Source organism: Callospermophilus lateralis, chromosome 6 (assembly GCF_048772815.1).
Source record: "Callospermophilus lateralis isolate mCalLat2 chromosome 6, mCalLat2.hap1, whole genome shotgun sequence".
Lineage (NCBI taxonomy): Eukaryota > Metazoa > Chordata > Mammalia > Rodentia > Sciuridae > Callospermophilus > Callospermophilus lateralis.
The window spans coordinates 158,931,435-158,952,728 of NC_135310.1; the positions used below are offsets into that span (position 1 = coordinate 158,931,435).

A 21,294-nucleotide genomic window follows, 5' to 3' on the forward strand; every position below is an offset into this window, starting at 1 on the left:
GTGCAGTCCATACACTTACCTTCTCCTTTGACCTCACAGCCATCAGGGAGCTCCCAAACCTTGAACTTGCCTGTAAGACATACTGACAGTGGGCATCTGAAGCCCTCCACTGTATTTCATCAGCTGAAGTAAGGGGAAAGGGCATTTTGTGGCAGTTTTCTTTCTTCGGTCCTTCAGGAGGTACTTACCTCAGGAGAAATCAATACATATTGGGCCTGGAAGGATTTTTTAAAAGGGAGGAAAGGGAGCTATTAGTACTATTGCTACTATTTGTGTGGATTTTTAAACAATTTTACAATATACCTTTATGCTCGCATTTCAACATTTCCAGATACTCCTTAGGAATGTGCATGCCCTTTGACCCTAGAAACTTCATTTATAGGATGTTAGCTCCAAAAAAGTAATCAAATGTATAAAAATGTTTCTGAATATTTGCCATTGTATTACTTAAAATGGAAAATTTACTGAAGTGACTAATAATCATCACTTTAATAATGGTTAAGTTATGGCTTATAGATAAATAGTAGGCAGCTGGCAAATATATTTTTAATTAAGCTGGCATAGAATATCAGATAATAGCAATTGGGGTTTTATGGACTCTTGTTTCACTGGTGCATTATGATTATACATAGTAGTGGGTTCAGTTGACAGTATAGGCACATAATTTGACTAATTTCTTTCCCAATACCTCCCCTTATCCTCCCTCCTTCCCTTCATCTACTAGACTGATCTTTCTATTTCTATGAGGTCCCTGCTTTTTTTTTGTTAAAACACCTTTTTCTTTCTAGCTACTACATAAGAAAATAAACATGACCCTTTAACTAAAAAAAAAAAAAATTGTCCTTTATCCACAATGCTTGAGACCAGAAGCATTTTGGATTTTGAATTTTTTCAGATTTTGGAATGTCTGCATATCTTGGGAATGGGACCCAAATCTAAACATGAAATTCATTTATATTTCATATATACCTTACACACATAGCTTAATGGTGATTTTACATAATATTCTAATTTTGTGCATGAAAGTAGTTTTATGTAGAATTTTCCATTTGTAACTTTAAATCAGCACTCAAAATTTCAGATTTTGGAGCATTTTAAATTTTTGGATTAGGAATGCTTATTTCATATATTGTAACAGTTAAAAAGTCAGATTATAACGTGCACAAAATCATGTATATCATCATGGTTTAGTTAAAAAGTGGTAAAGTCCCTGTTCTTCTATCTTGCAATATGACCTTGAAAAGACTCGGTGATCTTCAGTTTTTTCATTTATAATTCAGCATAATAGCAACTTCATAGCCTTATTTGGATTAAATTATATATATAATGCTGATGCCACAATAAATAGAATTAAATTTATAGAAAAATACTAGAAGGATATGCTCTAAAGGGCAGCAGGCATTTGCAATTCCAGAGAGATGATTTTTAATTTTCTTTTTTGTACTTTCTTGTGTTGTGTTTTCTAAAATGTTCACAGGAAACTTTAATTTTTCAATTAGAAAATAATTTGTTAATTTAAAAAATAGTAAGATCAAATGTTTAAGGTCCAGGAAACATAACTTAAGGACACCAACCTGAGAAAAGGAACAAAAGAGTAAACAAAAGGCTGGAAGGTTCAGTAAAACTCCAGGGGCCACCACTTGCCTCCTTCCTTCTGCTGTGGGCCCCTTACCACACAGTGGTAGGCAATGACGGGGGCCCAGGTGATAGCAGGTCCTGTGGGCACCTTCCTAGTCAGTGACCAGGACCCACATGACAGCAAAGCCAGGCAGCCTGCAGGCTGTCGGTCACACAGAGCTCAACAAATGACTGCCCAGACCCCAGACTTCTGCCCACAGCTCTCGTCCTCCCTGTCCCTGCTTCACAGTCAACGTGAGTTAGCAGGGCTCCAGCTAGTGGTGATGCTTTCCCAACGTGGCGTGGAGTTTTGCAGAACACTTTACCTTTTCTTCTGGGCAAGGAGTTATCCATGATTTGCATTTGCCTGTTACATCACCAAGGGTGGTCTGTTTGCCATTGTATATATAGACCCGTCCATCTTCTCCCCCAAGCAGCCCAGAGGTTACATCTGTTATCCTCAGCGGGGCTGCCAGGATGATTTCATCTGTAAACAGTAAGAACTGGCAGAAGGTTGTCTGGGATCCTCCCTCTCACCCTCCTCTCCTACTGGATCCTGACCCAGCCTCCCACAAATAATTAATTAGTGCACCCTTAGTCTTCCCTGATGTCCTCCTGACAGAGTAACTTTTGAGGCCATTGTTTCCTCTGGCCACCCATCAGTAGGGTGGTTCTCGTGTTGCCACCTTCAGCATTGTGCCTGACCATTTCTTATCTGATTTGAATCTGTCCAGGCCCTTGGACCACTGGGCTGTCAGTCACAAAGGCAGAGCCTGGTCATCCATCTAGTCCATCGGGCAGAGACTTAATTCTTGCTAAATGCGCTGTTCCTTTCTTACCTAAGCCATCGTTATCCAGGTCACTCAGGTGCAGAGCTCCACCAAAGCGAGAGAAGCGACGGTCTCCACTGTAGGTGCTGAGCAGAGAAGGCTGCATGTCCAGGGTCAGCGCATACACCCGGGTGGCTCCACCCTGGTGCAGGGTCATGGTCAGGAATGCCATCTTAGACACATCATCTGAAATGAGCCACAGTGCCTACTGCATCAAACGAGGACAAGCTGTGGACACAGTAGAACCCTGTTCTTGCCCCACTGCCCCAAAGCGTGTGGCCCTCTTTCTCACAGGACAGTGGTTCAGGGCCAGTCAACTACAGCAGTTTGGAAGGTGCAAATAGTTTGAGCACCAAGACTTCAAACACTGAAGCAGCTCAGTGATTCCGAGTCTCACCACCCCCACATAGGTTTTCTGCAGAGCTATTTTTATTTTTACATCATGGACTGCTCATGCCACTCTGCCTTACAAGTTCAAATGCAAGTGGACTCTGGATGGAGCCCAGCTTTCCCCAAGGCCTCCCTAAGATGACTCCTACTTAGGCCGCCAGTGCCAGTTCAGGCCACTGCCCCCACCTCACCCACAACGTCGTTCTTAAACCGGGGCCTTTGATCGGACTGTCTGCCAAGAGATACCTTTCACGACCCCTGCTCAGGCCTTCTGCCCACAGCTCTCATCCTCCAGAATTTGGCTCTGGTGTCCCCTCCCTGGCCTAGGGTAGCTGCTGCTCCTGCTCTGCAGTGCCCAATGCAGGACAGCAGCAGCTTCTGCCCACTGTAGCTACTACCTCAGCTGTCAGGTCCACTAGCAACTCCATGTCTTAGGTCTCCATCCCTATGCCCAGCATGTGGCTTGGTTCCACATCCCTATGCTCAGCAGCTGTTTTTTGAATGAAAACATTGTGGACAAATTCAAGACAAAGCCAGTTAGGTTTGTACCTGCACATGTAGTCACTTGAAAAAGTTTGCTTTTAGAACTCGGAACCCCTCCAAGCACTAGTGGCATCTGCACTGGTGGGGTTGGTGTCCTAAGGTTTGCTGAGCTGGCACTGTCGGTGAGTGGGCGTAGCCTCAGCACAGTCTACCTGGTGCTGCTTGTGTAACCAAGGAGACTGGTCTGATGATTCTCCACAACCCTCTTGTCCCCTAGTTTATGGCAGATTGTCTACTATGAGTAACTGAGGGCCCAAAGCAGAGTCAGTGGAGACAAGCAAAGAACACAGGAGGGGGCTAGGGTTGTGGCTCAGCAGTAGGGTGCTTGCCTAGCACGTGCGAGGCCCTGGGTTTGATCCTCAGCACCACATAGGTAGGCAGGCAGCAGTCCTTTAAAAGACTCAGTCACTGGTGCGTTTTAGGACAAACAATCTGACCTCACACCACACCTAAGAGAACACTTAAGGAAGTACAGTAGTGGATATTCAGGGATGGAGCCCCAGGTTCAAGAAAAGTTGGGAGAAATCTGCATCCGCTTCATCGTTCCAAGCTTCCTGAAGGGAACCTGTGGTCCCTGGAGTGACAGAACTTAAGAGATTCCTTATACTCCGTGGACTGCCCTGCATCTGTCCTTCCACAGCAAGCGGGATGTGAGGCCTGTGTCTTTGGCCCTGTCACCTGGCTGGACACTGGCCCTGCCCCTGCTGCATAGGGTAGCACACCTGGGTTGGCTAGTTTGCCTTCTAGGTGTGGCCCTGAGTTCTTACACATGCTTCAGTCCCCAGCAGAAAGGGCATCTGCCACTCAGATTCAGCCACTCCTGAGGGAAGCCTCCCCAGGCCTGTCTCAGAGCAAGAATCAGCCCGAGTGTGGCTGCCCGTGGGAATGTTCTCCAACCCGGCACACCAGGTACAGAGTTCCATGTGTACAGGAGGGTAAGTGTTAGTGTTCTCACTGTACAGCTAGGCAACTGGAGTTAACAGAAGAGTTTTGAGCACTCTCACCACAAGAAATGATAAACGTGCAAGGTGATAGGCCAGTGACCCTGCTTTGTGCACTGTGCAATTTGAACTTGTATCAGATCATCACACTAATGTATTTAGGTCTGAGCATATAAGTCAGTGGTACAGCCCTTGCCTAGCTTGTGTGAGGCCCTGGGTTCTATCCTCAGCGCGCGCGGGTGTGTGTATATGTGCGTGTGTTTGTATACATTCAAAATAGACCTTTCCTGATGAACCAACTTAGAAAATCCTAGCACCAAGGTTAGTGGCATCAAGGCTTTAACTGAATCACTTTCACGTGTCATTTTCAACAAACTCCTGAAATAGATATTATAATCCCTGTTTTGCAGAGGATATGGAAGTTAAGTGGGCAAGTTACTTCCCCTAAGTCACACAGCCTGCCTTTAATAAACAAAGGTGTGGGACTTATTTTGAGATGGTGTCTCAAAATATGTTGCCCAGATTGTCAAATTCCTGGGCTCAAACAATGCTGCTGCCTCAGCCTCCCAAGAGCTGGGACTAGAGAAGCCCATGAGCACCACGCCTGGCTGAAAAAAAGACACCATTTAAACCACTTCTGCCCTGGATCCAGATCTTGCAACCTTCTCCTGACGTGACATAGTCTGGGAGCCATGAGACTGAAACAAACAGCTCCGTGGCCTGTGGCCTACCGTGAGTCGGGGCTCCCACCAGCAGCACTTGGGTACGGTTCCCGTTCACCATCACGTGGCCACTTGACAGGGACGTGCCCAGCTTCTCCATTGCCTGAAAGCACAAGGAGTCAGCAGTGTAATCTGGGAAGACTGCTGTGTCCACTGTCCTGGGGAGGGAAGGTCGCCATACCTTGTCACCAGAAATGATAAACCTGCTCTGGCGATCTGGGGGGAGGTAGCCGTACACCCTGCCAAGGCTCTGCTTGTCGGGGCTGTGGGACGCACGGTCCAGCCTAGAGAGCAAGACAGTGGTGAAGCCCAGCGCTCAGGGCTGGCTGTCAGGTCTGCAGCTCCAAGGAAAGGAGACACCTCTCCCTGAACTCTGTCCTAGGATTCTGACCCGGAGCGGGAACCATCGGAGTTAAGCCCAACTTGAGGCTCTCCAGTTCTGACACCCTTCTCTCCCAATTGACCCCAAACAGGGGACCCTGTTAGGGGCCGAGTCATGTTCCCCATGTCCCTACGCTGAAGTCCTAACTTCCAGTACTTCCAAATGTGACTTTTAGGGGATGGGTATTTAAATAGGTTACTACAACGAGACTGTCCCATGGGCCTAATCCTTACGGGAAGAGATGAGGACAGAGAGCGAAGACCCGGCGAGCACACGGAGAAGATGACCCTTTGCCAGCCTAGTCGAGAAGCCTCAAAAGAAGCCAGCCAACACTTTGATCTTGGACTTAGAGCCCCCGGAACTGAGCAGTCCCTCTCTGCTGTGGAACTTTGTCATAGCAGTGGCAAACTAACACACTTACTGTTCTCTTCACTTTCTAAGATGGAGAACCTGCCAGCTTCTTCCAAAGCCCGAGCATTTCCATAGACAGGCAGGATTTCCTACCCCTTTCCCTGCACACCACACTCAGGGGCTCCCACAGCAACAAGCTCCTGTCCCTGCCCTGCAGCGGTACTCACCTGCTGACGTTCATCCACGTGGGGCTCCCCACCAGCAGCAAGGTTCTGCTGTCCACCCTGATGCTGTGGAGGGCATATCCGAACCAGGCAAAGTCCTCCTCACCGCTCACCATCCAGTCGGCCGCCTCTACGTTCAGCTGCTCTGAAAAAGACAAGCAGACCCTTTATGTCGCCTGGGAGGCCCACTAGGACAGAGCAAGGGACCTGCTCGTAGACTAAAGAGAAACAGGCTGTTCAGCTTAGGTTTGCCAGAACTCTTGTAGGTCCTCATCCGGTCCCAGCTCCCCAGCACCAGAGGCAGATTTCCCACTTCTGCATACACACTCTCCTGGAATTCATTTCTATGGGGTAGCAGACGCTAGTTAGAAATGCCCTTCTCTGGAAATTCAGCGCACATTGGGATGCCTGGTCCTAAGACTTCTTAGCTTTTTTATTTCACCTTGAGAGACTATGAGAATGAGCTAGTGACTCCCTAGTATCTGGGTCACTTTTATAGACTCAGTGACTAGTCAACACCCATTACCAGAACATCCTTAAGAGTGTAAGATTGTTAGTCTCGCTAACATGATATGGAATGAGGAAAGAGTCCAGAAACCCACAGCTAGCGTGCTGGACCCCTTCCCTCCATCGACTCTACCTTGGTTGCTCTGGCAGGGGCCAGAATAAAAGGCAGCCACGATTCCCTTCTGCCTTCCTCCACCCGGTGCAAAGGGGGAGCCAATCACTAGGTCGGGCTCACTGTCTCCATTCACATCTGCAGCGAGGAGTGTCCAGCCCAGGTTGCAGTAGGTGTCCTTCAGGGGGAACCAGAGAGGCACTGGAGACTCACCCTGGGGCAACTGGGATGCAGCGCGTACCAGATTCTCTACCAGGACTAGGGGGTGGACGTACCTGGCAGGAGATGGTGATGTTAGGGGGAGAATTCAGTCTTCCTTGTTTGGAACCAAAGTAGACATACACTGCACCCTAGGCAAGAACAGACAGCAACAGGAGCCCTCAAGAGCAGAGGACCAACCAGGAAACAAACCACCACCGTCTCTAGGGTGCTTGGACTGACCAGCCCATCCTGCCCATGGCTACTGGGCTGAAGTCTCTCAAATGGTCACTTCCATCAGACTATGGGAGCCCCCAAAGCAGAAGGCCACTTCTATTTTCATCTCCCCAGAACCTTGCTCAGGACCTGCCAGATGTCATTATTGAATGTGTCTATAGAGAATCTCCCCCAACTCCTCCCTCCAAGGCTAGCTCCATTCTGTCCCCTGGGCCTTCCCTGCTTAGCCGGCCTTCACACCTCTAAGGTGACAGAACACCGAGTCTGTTCCATTCTTGGCCAGAGAGCCATCTGAGCTCCTTTCCTGGGACGAGTCAGATGGCTCTCTCGAGCCCCACACGCTACAAGAGTTCACTTTCCACCTTAGCTGAGGACTGGGTACACAAGGGCAGGTAAGGCCAGCTCTGGTCTGTGCTCTCCCGAACCTGGTGGGCAGGCAGGCGGGGTGTGAAGTGTGGAAGGAGCGGCCCTGGGTAGAAGTACGACGCTCCCAAGCACAATGAAGCTGGCCTCACTCAGGGTTAGTAACACTTCCTGCAAGACGGACAAGTCACTTCTAAAGAAAAGGTCCTGACGTGAGAGCCAGAGGGGTTACATGGGTGCCCAGGTGCTGGGGGCCTGGAGAACCTGTGGGAAGAGAGGGCCCAGGTCCTCTGCTTTTGGAGAGAAGCCTGAAAGAAGGTCCAGGGGGCCCCGCCCGCTTCCGTGGCTGTGGAAGCTTCCTAGTGGGTGGAATTCCTGTCTCCCTCGCCAGCTTAGAGCATCATGGGGCAGGTGTCCACTACCTCCTGGAACTGGGAAACCCTGAGGTCAGAATAAGGCCAGAGGCAGGAAGAGGTGCTATGAGGCAACCGAGACCACGTCACAGACCCAAATGTGGCCAGAGCTCACCTGCCCACAGATGCTTGCCTGGCACGGCGGGGGCATCCGCCTTGTTCCAGGGGCTCCCCAGTTTGGCCTCCCCTCCATCCCCATCAGCAGCAGCCTTACTTTGTATGTGAGCTGCTCAGAGCCCACAGAGGGTGCTCCCACAGCCAAGTCCGGAACCCCGTCCTGGTTAAAATCCAACACAGCCACGGCTGAGCCAAAGCGACCTGAGGGCTGAAGATGCATATGTCACTCCCCTGGGCTAAGCTGAACAGCCCCCACCCCAAGCCATGGCCTCCACAAGAGCCTGAATCTGCAGGCAGAGACCTCGGAACCCCACCTATGGCCCAAAGTCTAAGGTGCAAAACCACAGCAGCCCGGGACCTCAGCACGTCTTTTTGGCATATCTGTCAGCCTCGAGGGAAAGATGAAATGCCAGAAAGCAGAGGATCCTCCTTAGGAGTTCCAGGCTTGTAGAAGATGGCCCTATGAGTGCTCTACCCGACCATGAGCACCAAACTCCTCTTGGAAAACATCTAAAGTAATCATCACATAATGCCAGCAACAGTGGCTGACATTTGTTGAATGCTCAGGATGATTTAGAGCCACGTCATCCAGGGTGGTAGCTGCTAGCCAAATATGGCTAGTGTATTTAAATGAAAAGCAACTAATATCAAATAATATCAAATATCAACTAAGATCTAAAATTTCTGTTCCCCACTTGCACTTGTCCCACTTCCAATGCTCACAGTCCCGTGCCCAGTGGTTCCCATGCTGGCCAGCACAGCCACAGGACGTTTCATGCTGGTAGAAGGTTCTGTGGGCCAGAGCGCTGGAGCCCTGTCCTGAACACTTTATGTGAACTAAGGTGGGACCATTGTCATCCCCACTCTGGCTACAACTGGAAACCTCAGTGGATTCGGGACAGCTGTCCTGCACGGTGGACCTTCTGTTATTTCCCTCATTGGGACTCCCTGGCTGATCTGCTGTGGCCAGCCGGCCTACTCCTAAAGCAGTTCATTAGTTTCCCCAGTTCTTTCACAAGGCCAGGATGAATGGTTGCCCACGCAGCGAGGCCTGCCAGGCCACACGCCCCAGTGTCCACATCTGTGACTTACTAATATGGCACCTGTGAACGCTGCCCTTCAACAGCAGGAACTCGATGAGCGAGAAGATTGCTCAGGGGCACCCGCAGGCCTGGGCGGGGTGGAGAACTGGTCACAGCCCTCCGAGGACTGGAGCCTTTCCCCTGCCACCAGCCATGCTGACAAGCCCCGCCTCGGCTCAGCCCCAGAGCAGCTCGGGCTGTTGTGACAGGCACGTCCTTGATCTGTGGACCTCCACCCTCCCCTCTGGATGAAGACACAGGTTCACTGCAGCCCAGGGCAGGAGCACGGGATTCCCACCCGACTCCAGGCCCTAACCTGGCCCTCTGCCAACCACCAAAGGCCCACCCAGGAAAGAATTCATCATCCTCTTCCTCCCTATCCACACGAGCCCCAGGGTTAGACTTCACACAACAGTCAGATGGGACTACGGCTTGTGCAGCAGTGAGAAGCCACTGGAGTGGGTTGATTGATTTTGAAACCTCTATGGTGAGAGAAGGCTCCGGAAATGGGACTGCTTCTGGGACTGTGTGACCTCATACTCTGGTCAACTTGTTGACACATTTCCAGCTCAGGCTTCTTCCATCACTATCTAACCTAGATCAGAAGCCATTGTAACTTTTGCTTCTTTAAAATACATTTCAGCCAGACACATGGTGCGCACCTGTAATACCAGCAATTTGGAAGGCTGAGGCAGGAGGAGCGCAAGTTTGAGGCCAGCCTTAGCAACTCAGCAAGGCCCTCAGCAACTTATGAGACCCTGTCTCAAAATCTAAAAATAAAAAAGGGTTGGGGATGTGGCCCAGTGGTAAAGTGCTCCTGGGTTAAATCCCCAGTATAGTTTTTTTTTTTTTTTTTTTTTAAAGTTTGTTTCAGGCGTGCTGTGTTTCAGGCGTGCTGTGTTTCAGGCGTGCTGTGTTTCAGGCGTGCTATCTGAGTTTCTGTTCACAACATTTACCATGAAAGGAAAAGGATCGGACTCTGAAGTCCAGGCTTCTTTCCCCAGAGCTTGACCCGTGGACCCACAGCACCAAGCCTGTCCCCAACACCCCCTTGTCTCCAGGACCTGAGCACTCACAAAAGGACCCAGCACGCGAGACTCCCCAGGAACATCTGTGAGGTCACTGGGGACTCTTCCCGATGATGAAAAAGCTTAAAACAGAGGAGCGAATCTGAAAAAAGTCTGGAATGTAGTCAACAGTAGTCTACCAGTGTCAGCCCTTCACTTGACAATTGCGCACCATCACATTAGGATGTCAACATAGAGGAGGCTGGTGGAGGGCACGTGGGGACTCCATCGCCTTCACAACTTCTCCGTGCATCCAGAATCCTTAGAAAGTGCAATACGTGTGTGTGTGTGTGTGTGTGTGTGTGTGTGTGTAAGAGAAGGGGTTCCTCACTAAGAAACCCAGCCCACTGGTCATCGGAAACTGTTCTAAACAGCATGGACGTTTTGGGAAGATGTTAAATACATAAATACAGAATGAGATGAATGGTATGCACACGCTCTGAAGAGGAAACGGGCTCTAAATGTAGCCCTCCGACCGTCCACGACTGTGATTCTTCTTGTTACCGGTTATTCCTGCTGAAGAAACTGCCTCAAAATGCAAGCAGCTGGTCTGGGCCCTAGCTCACGCTTGGCCGGCACGTGCAAGGCCCGAGGTCCCGCACCACACTCCACATACCACCCCCACACCCACACATACACCACACACACCACACACACATACCACCCACACCGCACACCCCCCCACACCCACACTATACCACACACCCCCCCACACCCACACACACCACACACCCCCCACACCCACCACACACACCCCCACACCGCACACCCCCCCACACCCACACACACCACACACACCCCCACACCCACACATACACCACACACACACCACACACATACCACACACACTGCACACACATACCACCCACACCGCACACCCCCCACACCCCCCCACACCGCACACACCACACACACCCCCACACCGCACACCCCCCCACACCCACACACACCACACACACCCCCACACCCACACATACACCACACACACACCACACACATACCACACACACTGCACACACATACCACCCACACCGCACACCCCCACACCCCCCCACACCGCACACACCACACACACCCCCACACCGCACACCCCCCCACACCCACACACACCACACACACCCCCACACACACACCACACACATACCACACACACCCACACGCACAGCAGGCATTGGCTCACCGACCACCTGAACAGGAAACACAAGGCGGAGTCTCACCTGGAAGCCCTCCAGGCTCCCGCTGGCCTCCGTGTCCAGGTCCAGGTCAGTGGGGGGTAGGCCCAGGTCGTTGCCGTAGATGAGGTACACACGCCCAATCTGGAAGTGGCCGGGGCGGCTGTAGCCGGGCACCCCCACCACAAGGTCGCTGTACCCATCCTGGTTGAGGTCCGCAGAGGCCATTGCCCTTGGGGAAGAGGAAGGAACCACTGTGTACCCTGCAGGTGCGACTGTCCCCCACTTCTGTCTGTGGAGCCTGACGGTTCAGCTTCCTCTCGCTGGTCTCCCACCCTGCCCGGCTGCCGGGGACCTTCCCCTCAGAACCTGAGTAGTGAGAGGGATTCAGTCACTCTCAAGGGGACCGCAAGACAAAATGCCCAAATGGAGGCCTCTGGTGTCTGCAGCCCACGTGACGCGAGCAGAGGAAAAGTGGCCTCAGGAAGCACCCAGGCCTGTGTGCAGAACCAGGCATCCCCAGCCCCACCTGGCCTGCCTCTGCACAGAAACACCTGTCCCCACACTGTGGTCCCTCCAGGCAGGACACAGGCCGCTGCTGACCTGCTCAGCTCACTTCAGTGACATCCACTCAGAGAGGAGCTCTGGTGCCTCTCTGTGGGACTCGTGACCTCCAGTTACAGAGGTGGACCAACAGTCCCATGTAGCTGGAAAGACCAAATGTCATTCCAGTTCTTACAGCCAGGTAAAGGACTAGCAGGACTGAGAGGGGGCAGAGTGGCTTCTGAGCTGGACGCCTGCTGGCAGGGCAGACACCACGGAGGCCTTGGAGCTGCCCCAGTAGCATACCTGCCCAGCAGGCTGCCTCCAGGGAGCCAGCCGAGGAACCACTGTTCATAAGGCAGAGACCCTGTACCTCCCAGACTCCTGTGCTAGATGGGAAGCATCCGTGGCCCAGAAAGGGACCGTCGAAAAGTGTTTCCAGAAAACATAAGGTCATGCAGACCTAAGGGACGTGGCTTAAAAACTTTTCACTAAATCTTCCAGAAAACCATCCCTTGGGCTGAGTTTGAGATGAATATTAAGAGCAGGGGAATCCCTGACAATCTCTAAAATCACCAAGATGTACCAGCCTCCTACCAATGAAGACACAATAGTCAGATCATGACTAGAGCTATCTGCATACATTCTCCTAATGCCTTTAGATTGCAAAATACACACACAGACAACGCATCTCCAAGATCATTGGAGCTTTGCAAATATTCTGAAGGACACTTTGTTGGAACTGCTTAGCAAAATGAAAGTTTCTTATATTTACACATATCTGACCTACTTTAAGGAGATTGCTTCATCCTTATAATAGCTCAACCACTAACTCAGTGTTTTTCTGATGATGAATCTATGGGAAAATAAGGTGCTAACAGAAGCCACTTAAGATACATGGCGAATGAGCAAGTGGTGGTGGGAACAACACAAGTTCCTCCGCCTCGTACGTACCAGCCCAACCTTGAGTAGGGGACAGACGTGAAGTAGGACGCCAAGGGGCTGGAGATGTGCTTCAGGGGCTCCTGAGAGCTGGCCATGAACACGGTCCGCAGGTTCCTTTCCAAGGCCTGGTACATGAAGGACATGGAATCCTGGAAGACAAGGAGGCGTTACAGGAGGCACACGGCGCCGTCACCAGAAGCTGTGGATTTGTGCAGGAAGCAGAGCACAGACTCCTATAAACAGCCGATCACCGAGGACAGGCAGCGGGGAGAGTGACGTCCCTTCCCAGGTTACGCCGCAGGATGGCAGTGTGCTAGCCAGAGGGCACGGCCAGTGTGGGAAAGGTAGCTGCCCACATCAGGAGGCTGCGCCAATTTGCAGAACCCAACAGAATGAAATAATTTCCACAGACTAAAATTTTAGAAAGAAAAGTCTATTTAACCTAAACCATAACGTATTTGTGTATACTTACTTTTTTTTTCCCCCAAACAAATGAACCAGAGTAAAACCATGTTGCCAAAAATACCCTCTCAAGCACTCCTAAGCACACCCGCATTTGCCTTTGGAGTGTCCAGAAGCCGGCGGGCATGAAAGGCCATGAGCAGAGTGCCGGATGCTAGAGAATCCAGGGGACAGCCAGTCCTCGACTTGGGATGCCGAGTTGTGCTTCCCCTGGCTACTACAGAGACACAGGTGCCATCTGAGGTGGCCCTGAGCAAGCTGGGCGGGTACTAGATCCAGCCAAGTTAAGTGGACATGACGAGACCCACCCGAGGGTGACATGAGGCAGACAACCTTCCCAGAGCAGAACTGCCCGTCACGAGGCAGCTGGCAGCCCAGGCCCTGGGGAGCACAGGCCCAAGCAGCCTGCAGGCGGGTGCCAGGCTCTGCTTTCCCAGTCGGATCCTGCCGTGGGGGACTCTTTGCCCAGCTCCTCGTGCTTGTCCACTGAGGAAGCACCTCCTCAACCCCTGCCCTGCCCAGGCATCACGACAGGCACTGGACTACAGAGTTCCCCTCACGCAACTCTCATTTCTTTCTTTCCTTTTTTTTTTTTTTTTTTTTGCTCCAACAAGACAAAAATATAAACACAAGGCAAAATGATACGTGCTGCACCAGGTTCCCAGGTCCAGGACCAGTTACGCAGTTTATGGAGCCTAGGGTAAAAGGGAAATGCAGAGCACTTTATTCAAAATTAGGAATTTTAAGGCAGTGAACAGCAGCACTGAACCAAGGATGGCCCTCTGCATGACCGACAGGCCGCGTCTCCACGCAGCCAAGTGCCCAGGTCCCTGCCACCTCCCATGACACCCTCCACACTGCTGTGGACACCTTCTGATGCTGAGAGCCCGACCCGTGCAGCAGCCACCCACACTCCACAAACCCACCTGCCTCCCCGTCTTGGGTTTCAAACATCCTGAGACTTCCCAACCCACTTTCAGAAAAGTGCATTTCACTGATAAACACTACCCGCCATTCGAGAACCCAGCCCGTGCCCCTCCTCCACAGAGCCTTCTGGGCACAAACTGCCTCTCTAACTGTCCCTCTCCCTGACATCAGTTATCCTACCACATGATGCATTTGTCACTCATACTGGACTGAAATTTTCTAGGGCCAAAATCCATTTCTCTCTCGTTTTTTGTCCCCATGGTAGCGTGTCACTTGTGAGACCACTTCGTGGATGAACTTCAGAGCATGGGTCCCAGAGCACAGGGCTGTGCAGGAGCTTTCCATGGGTGGACGCCTTGACCTAGGGCCAAAGCAGGGCTAGTCCAGGTGCCCACAGCCCCCAAGGCTCCACTAACTCGACCAAGGCCAGAGAGGCCCATCTAGACTTGTCTCAGGACGTCTCTGCAACAAACCACACTCAGAGCCCCCAGCCATTTTCTGGCCCTGCAGGAACCCAAGGACCCCGCCATGATGGTCACTGCCCAGGGATGATGCTACGAAACACCTATCGTGGGAGCAGCATGCTCCCCTGCTCCATCAGGGGCGGAAGGGCCTCACCGGGGTCCAGGTGGCCACACTGAAGAACACGCCTCTTTCAGTGTAGTTTATGTTTCTTCCAAGAACTGTAGTTATGGGTGCCGTCACATTCCTGTGAAAATCAATTTTCTGCACTTTTGCACTGTTGAAAGACAGGAATAAGATGGTTAAGGCAGAAAACAACTGACCCCTGAACGACTGAACTGGAGCAGAGGATCAAGTTAGTCACAGGTTAATCACACGTCTTAACATCTGAGGGTTGAAGAAATGACATAAAAATTTTTAGAAAAATCTTCATTGCACAAAATCTGTTAATAAACAAATTTCTGAGGCTTAAAAACCTGTCCTAAAAAAAAAAAAAAAAAAAAAACCCTGATATTTCTGAGGGTGCTGAGGCCAGACAATGCAAGTTCAAGGCCAGCCTAGCAGTGAAGCAAGACTCCATCTCAAAAAGGAAAAAAATCTAAATACCTACTTTAATAAATTGAACACGAGTGAACCTTTCTGCACGTCTAACTCTTCTGCAGGGCTAAGATCGCTCTTCTGTCTTTCATCGCGATGCCCTCTGAGTATCTTACTCTTACTTTCCCTAAAATACCTCTGCTACATCACGTCCTCCAGGAAAGTTCCCGGGCCTGGGTGGGACACTGTGGTACTTTCCCAGGGCACCTGCCTTTCCTCCCCATCGCTCGACCCAGCTACCTGGTCAGTGCCACCGGCCGGGAGCATGCCCCCTCCCGGTGCCCCCTGTGTGCCCCAGAGCTCCAGGGCACTAATGACTAACCCGGGTATTTTGTTCCATTTTACAAGTAGTAAACCGATTTCTACTGAAGGAATGAAGGGAGGTCAGGATCGGCTCCAGCTGGAGACACCCCCTCTTACACTACACAACAGCCCTCTAGCCTCTTCCCCAGAAATTACCAGAGGCTTCTCCACGCCCCGCCTCACTGACAAATACTTCTTCAGGATGGAATCTGGGCAGGGTTTATAAGTTATGATAATTATGATAGTCCTGACAACACCAACTCCCAGTCAGTGAGCAACTCAAGGCCAGCTTAGCAGTGAAGCAAGACTCCATCTCAAAAAGAAAAAAATCCACATCCACCATTACCCCGACCCACACCATCATTCTAGGAGTGTGGATGTTTTTTCCATTCTGCAATAGGAGGAAGCCGTAGCTCAAGAGAAAAATCCAGCAACTTGTTTCAACGTCACTGAGCTGTGAATTGCAGAGCTGGGGGGCGAGCCTGCATCTGCCTGTCTACAGTCCTCCTGCTCCCAGCCTCTGTGGGCACCCCTCTGGGTGAGAGGTCCTTCTCCAAGAGTGATTTGGGAATCCACTTACACATGGCTGTGGTTTCGCTGGCCGCCACACGTGATGAACAGAGGGTTCTCCGGCAGGTCACAGGCACTGGGGAGACAGACGAGTTAGCATTTCTCCACCTTCTTTTCAAGCATGAATTCTGAGAACCAGTGGCGAACCTGAAACCACCTTTGAAAGGGAGTGCCCGTGTGCTAACTGCCCACATCCAAGGGTCCATGACCACACCACACAGGACCAAGTAAGAGCTCAGGTCTTTCTGGACAGAGTGGCTAAGGTGACTGGGGAGCGACGTGGCCATGCGGCCCACCAGCTCATACTCACGCCCTCCCCTGGCCATCCTCCCATCTCTGCTCATGCTAATGTGAAATGCCTGCCCGGCTATGACCATTGATACCCAAATGAATTTGGAATGCAGTTTCCTTCTTTTAAAACAAGTCTACAAATTCAATAATTAGGAATTAAGGAAATGAAGTCTCCCTTTTACAAGTGGAAAGACCCCTGAGCACATCAGAGAAGACCTCTCGGAGGGTCCCAACCCTCCACAGAGGCAGCGAGGGCCTCGACCTCAGAGCACTGTTCGCAGGGAAGACTCTTCTGCAGGAGATGTGTGTGGAGGTCACCAAGGGAGGCCGGGCAGTGTGAGAGTCCCAGAGGTCAGGGGGGAAACTAGGAGAGGAAGCCAAAGAGGAGGGGAGGGGAGGAGGTCACGCCTCCCCTGGGCACGTGGAGCCAGCATGGAGCTGAGAGGGTGGTTCTCTGTCCTCTGCCCCCGCACTAGGACCCAGACAGCTGGTGACATCGGCATAAACTGACAAGTGCATTTGAGGTAAGTGGACTTCCGGCTGGAGACACAAGTATCGCTATTTCACTGTTTCCTTAGGAAAATTTACTGAGTTTCAAATAACATGTGAGTTTTGGAAAATAACATATTAGTAAACTGCAAGATGTTTGGTTTTGGTCATGAATTTATTTGTACTGCCTTTCAAGCCTTCTCCAAATTTCCATAAATCCTGACAAATTTTTCTTGTGTGTATATAAGAAGCAATCAATTTGTGGAATTTTTCATCTTGGATCAAGTGACAAGAAATCTGTTCCTCTCCATTATTTCTTCCTAGTTAAAAATTAAGGTCTAGGGGTTGGGGTTGTGGCTCAGTGGTAGAATACTCACCTAGCACTTGTGAGTATTCTCAGCACCACATAAAAATAAATAAAATAAAGGTATTGTATTCATCTACAACTAATAAAACCAAAAATTTCCAAAAAGTCAAGGTCTAGCAACATATCTTTCCTTACCTGTGTAAAACCAAACCCAAAAAAACAAACCAAACCCAAAATAAATATCAAAAAATGTTTTCCTGCTGGGCATGGTGGCAAATGCCTGGAATCCCAGTGGCTCAGGAGGCTGAGGCAGGAGGATTACAAATTCAAGGCCAGAATCAGCGACTTAGGATGACCCTGTCTCTAAAAAATAAGAAAAAGAACTAGGGGTGTGGCTCAGTGTTTAAGTGCCTCTGGATTTAATCCCTGGTACCCCGCCACCAAAAAAAAAAAAAAGTTTTTCCAGCTTGATTGTTTCACATGGGTGACATAAAATGGGGAAATGCAAGTCAGTCTAATGTGACCAGGTATTATGAATCCTTCCAATATAAACCTGACTCCCTTCTAACTATAATCACAGTAGCCAACATCCATTAAGTGCTTACTGCACACAAACCCCTTGACGCAGTTGTGCTCATTTAGTCTCCACACCCTACGAGAAGGCAGAACAATTCCTGTCCCTGATTTACACCGAGGCTTAGGGAGGTTAACAACTTGCTCCAGATAACTCAGTATGAGTGGCAGCTCTCTCAAATTCCAAAGCCTCTTTCCAAAAATGCACCTAAAAACCCGCAGCCACGGAGTGAGGCCTTGGGAATTTAACTTGAGGTTCATTTCACTATTAAAATGGTATTTGCATCAGATCACCCCAGCCAAGTGGTTACTCACTGACTCTTAAACACAAGTTCACTATGTACAAGCTGAAGGTTGAACTGAGCATCAGAGGGCGTTCCAAACAACACAACTTACAATCAGGACAATCACCACATGAATACCCGCAGGAGTTCGAGGTCCTAGCACACCCTCCAGTGTCTGCTGTTCTGGAGCAGTGCCTCTGGAGGCCACTCTGGAGGCCGGGGCACTCAGGCCTCCTACAGAGCTGTCCAGGATCAGCCTCCAGGGCACAGCTGCTGCCCAGAGGATCCCTGGTCCTCTGCTGTTGGCATCTCCAGGGCTCCCTGCTGGGCCCTGAGCCTGCAGCACAGGCTGCCTCCAGGGCTTCCCATCTAACCGGGCTGCTCCACTGGCCACAGGGGGCCAGGACAGTGCCACCCATGGTGTGGTCACAGCAGATCCCGTGAGAGCCTGGCTGCAGCCTGGACCAGGCGTCCCAGCTGCTCTGACTGCATTTGGTCTGAGTCTGGTCAGCTCTCGTCCTGAGCATGGCCAGGAGAGGAGGAAGAGGACTCGGGTGCAGCAGCTGTCCCATCTGGGCGGGAGTCACGTTTCCACAGAGTGCTGTATAGGAGGTGTGGCCAGGGGTCTGGTGGCTTCCCCTCTTTTAGGTGAGGAACCCCCTGCAACCCTCAACCCTCAGAGTGGACCGTGGCACACACGGTAGAGCCCTCTAGAGCCCGGAGAGGGCTGGCCCCAGCACGGATCCCCCCAAAACTGTTGAGGTGCCACCTGGGGGTTGGGGGAGTGATCCTTCCTGCCTTCACAAGTACCCCCTCCCACACACTCTGCAATACCCATCTCTCTGTTCCTAAAACCTGAGGGGCGTCAGCCGAGCCCAGTGGATGGGAACCAGGAGGGTCCTGAGGTGCCGGATTTCCTTGCTTCTCCTCCTTGAGCAGGTTAAGGCAGCACTTCACGAGATTGCTCTGTGTTTGTTTGATCAGATGAAAAGCCCGAGAGCTAGGCGGGGAACAGGGTAGCAGGGCGGGTAGCGACAGGTTAGGAAACAGTAACGGCTGCTCACCTGGTCCCGTTCTCCAGCATGAAGCTCGTGAGCCGGTAGATGTTGGTGGACCAGAACACCATGTCATCCAGTCCTCCCAGGAAATACTCCTGGAACTGTTCCACCAGAAACGGGGACTTTGTCGAGTACGTAGAATAAAGCTGCAGCACAGAAAAAGAAAAAGAAATGAGGTGCTGAGCCTGCATCTGCATAAAGCCTTGAGTCGGGAGGAATGAAGTCTTTACCTTGGAAACGGCTAACACCTCTCCATACCTGCAACAGAAACAAGGACTGATCGTAAATCACATTTTCTATAAGAAATGAAGCAAGCGGTGAAGAGAAAGGCCATCCACAGAGACCCATTATGATGCATTTGCTCTGAATAAGCCAGATCCATATAACCAAAACCCATTCTCAGGAGCTCACACACAAGAAAGTCGCAAGGAAAGCCATGCGCACGCCTGTAATCCCAGCAATTAGGGAGGCTGAGGCAGGAGGATTGCAAGTTTGAGGCCACCCTCAGCAACTTAGCAAGACCCCGTCTCAAAAATTAAATTTAAAAGGGCTGGGGATGAGGCTCAGTGGTGAAGTAGCCCTTGGTTCAGTCTCCAGTGCCCAAAATTTTGAAAAAAAAGACCCTTCCTCGGGGTTATACTCACATTTCTAAGAACTGAAGGTACGTACAGTCAATGATGACATTTTTGGTAATGACTTCTCGGCCATAAAGTTTCTTATAAATTCCCAGTAGATCTTTGATGGGCACATACCTGAGAAATGCATTAGAATAAGAGAGTTTTGATTCTGAAGCTGAAGACAACAATAACAGCTATTCTATGGTCATTCTGGCCAGATACCATGCAAGGGTTTTCACGTGCACTGGTTACTGAATCCTACCAGTGACCTTGGTGGGTACTAACATGTCGCCATTTTATATAAGAGGTAGCTGAGGCAACAGAGAAGTTAAAATTTTGTTCAGTGATGCAGAGCAAACAGCACCCCTTAATCAAATATTTATGAAGGTACAAAGATTGAAAACTAACTACAAATAACTCAAAGGAGGTATAATTTTGTGAATTTAGATTTCAAGAAGCAATTTTAAAGTAGCCTCATTTTTTTGAGTTAAATTATTCTCAAGAATCATTTTTTTTTAAATTACCATTTATGGTAACAAATAAAATCTTTGGGACTAAATCAAATAAGATGTATAAGAGCTTGGTGGAAACACTTATAAAACATTAAAGTCAATTAAGAAAACTTAAATATAAAATATTTATGGAGAAGATGACAATATTGCTGAATTACTGATTCTCCTCCAATTCTTTAGATTGAACAAACATCTAATCAAAGTTCCAACAAAATTTTCTTAGAACAGGTCAATGTGGTCCTAAATCGTACCTGAAAAGCAAAGGTAAAGAATAGACAAGCCACCTTTGAAGGAAAAGGATAAAGGGGCACAGGAGCCCTCGGGAGGTCAAAAGTTCTAGTGCTACAGCTTGGGTACATTCACATCCTCATACAGTCAGGACCACCTGGTGGTAGAAATGAATGGACCTAGAGCTCGTCATATCAATGTGATTAACTCCCAAAGACCATTTTGAGCAAAATAATTGCAGGATAATATATACTATGCAATTGCATGTATCTAAAGTGAAAACCCATATAATATTCTGCACCTGGACACATACATGTGTTAATAAAATTATGAGAAAAGCCACAAAATCTTTAAGAGGCCTGGGGGACAGCAGTTAGCCCTGGTGAAAAGAAGGTGGCACGACTGAGGAGGTATAGGATCTTGTAAGGATCCACTAGTAGCAGTAGTTACGGGTGTGCATGACTTCTTATTCTTTTATTTACATTCTTTTATATGTTTGGTATAATTTATAACTTCTGAAGAAACTACTTGGACCTTTTATGTTTGTAGTACTGGGGATTGAACCCAAGGGTGCTCTACCACTGAGCTATATACCCCCAGACCCTTTTATATTTTAGATGAGGTCTAAATTGCCCAGGCTGGCCTTGAACTTGCAATCCTCCTGCCTCTGCCTCCTTGTTGCTGGGATTACCAGTGTGTGCCACCATGCCTGGCTCTTACCCTATTCTAATCCAGTTTTGCCTTTCAAAATTTACAAATGCAGTAAAAATGGAACCACCATATGATTCCACAACACCCTCTGGATAAATACCAAAAGGAATTTTCAGAACGTCCAAGAGGCACCTGCACTTTTGTGTG

At 49.8% G+C, this 21,294-nt stretch overlaps 1 protein-coding gene across 2 annotated transcripts in view; it reads right to left on the minus strand.

The window, feature by feature from the left end:
• Gpld1 (glycosylphosphatidylinositol specific phospholipase D1) overlaps positions 1-21,294 on the minus strand; it is a 55,329-nt gene that overhangs the window by 4,596 nt on the left and 29,439 nt on the right. For both annotated transcript variants that reach the window (XM_077109703.1, XM_076859260.2), the window contains exons 9-25: positions 19,724-19,831; positions 19,310-19,337; positions 19,086-19,225; positions 16,088-16,153; positions 14,764-14,884; positions 12,766-12,905; positions 11,314-11,500; positions 8,045-8,155; positions 6,895-6,969; positions 6,641-6,797; positions 6,004-6,145; positions 5,225-5,327; positions 5,053-5,146; positions 2,457-2,633; positions 1,944-2,104; positions 189-215; positions 20-70 (exon numbers count right to left, since the gene is read on the minus strand). In XM_077109703.1, the coding sequence (XP_076965818.1) occupies positions 20-70; positions 189-215; positions 1,944-2,104; positions 2,457-2,633; positions 5,053-5,146; positions 5,225-5,327; positions 6,004-6,145; positions 6,641-6,797; positions 6,895-6,969; positions 8,045-8,155; positions 11,314-11,500; positions 12,766-12,905; positions 14,764-14,884; positions 16,088-16,153; positions 19,086-19,225; positions 19,310-19,337; positions 19,724-19,831 (1,888 nt within the window). The remainder of the gene's footprint in view (positions 1-19; positions 71-188; positions 216-1,943; positions 2,105-2,456; positions 2,634-5,052; positions 5,147-5,224; positions 5,328-6,003; positions 6,146-6,640; positions 6,798-6,894; positions 6,970-8,044; positions 8,156-11,313; positions 11,501-12,765; positions 12,906-14,763; positions 14,885-16,087; positions 16,154-19,085; positions 19,226-19,309; positions 19,338-19,723; positions 19,832-21,294) is intronic.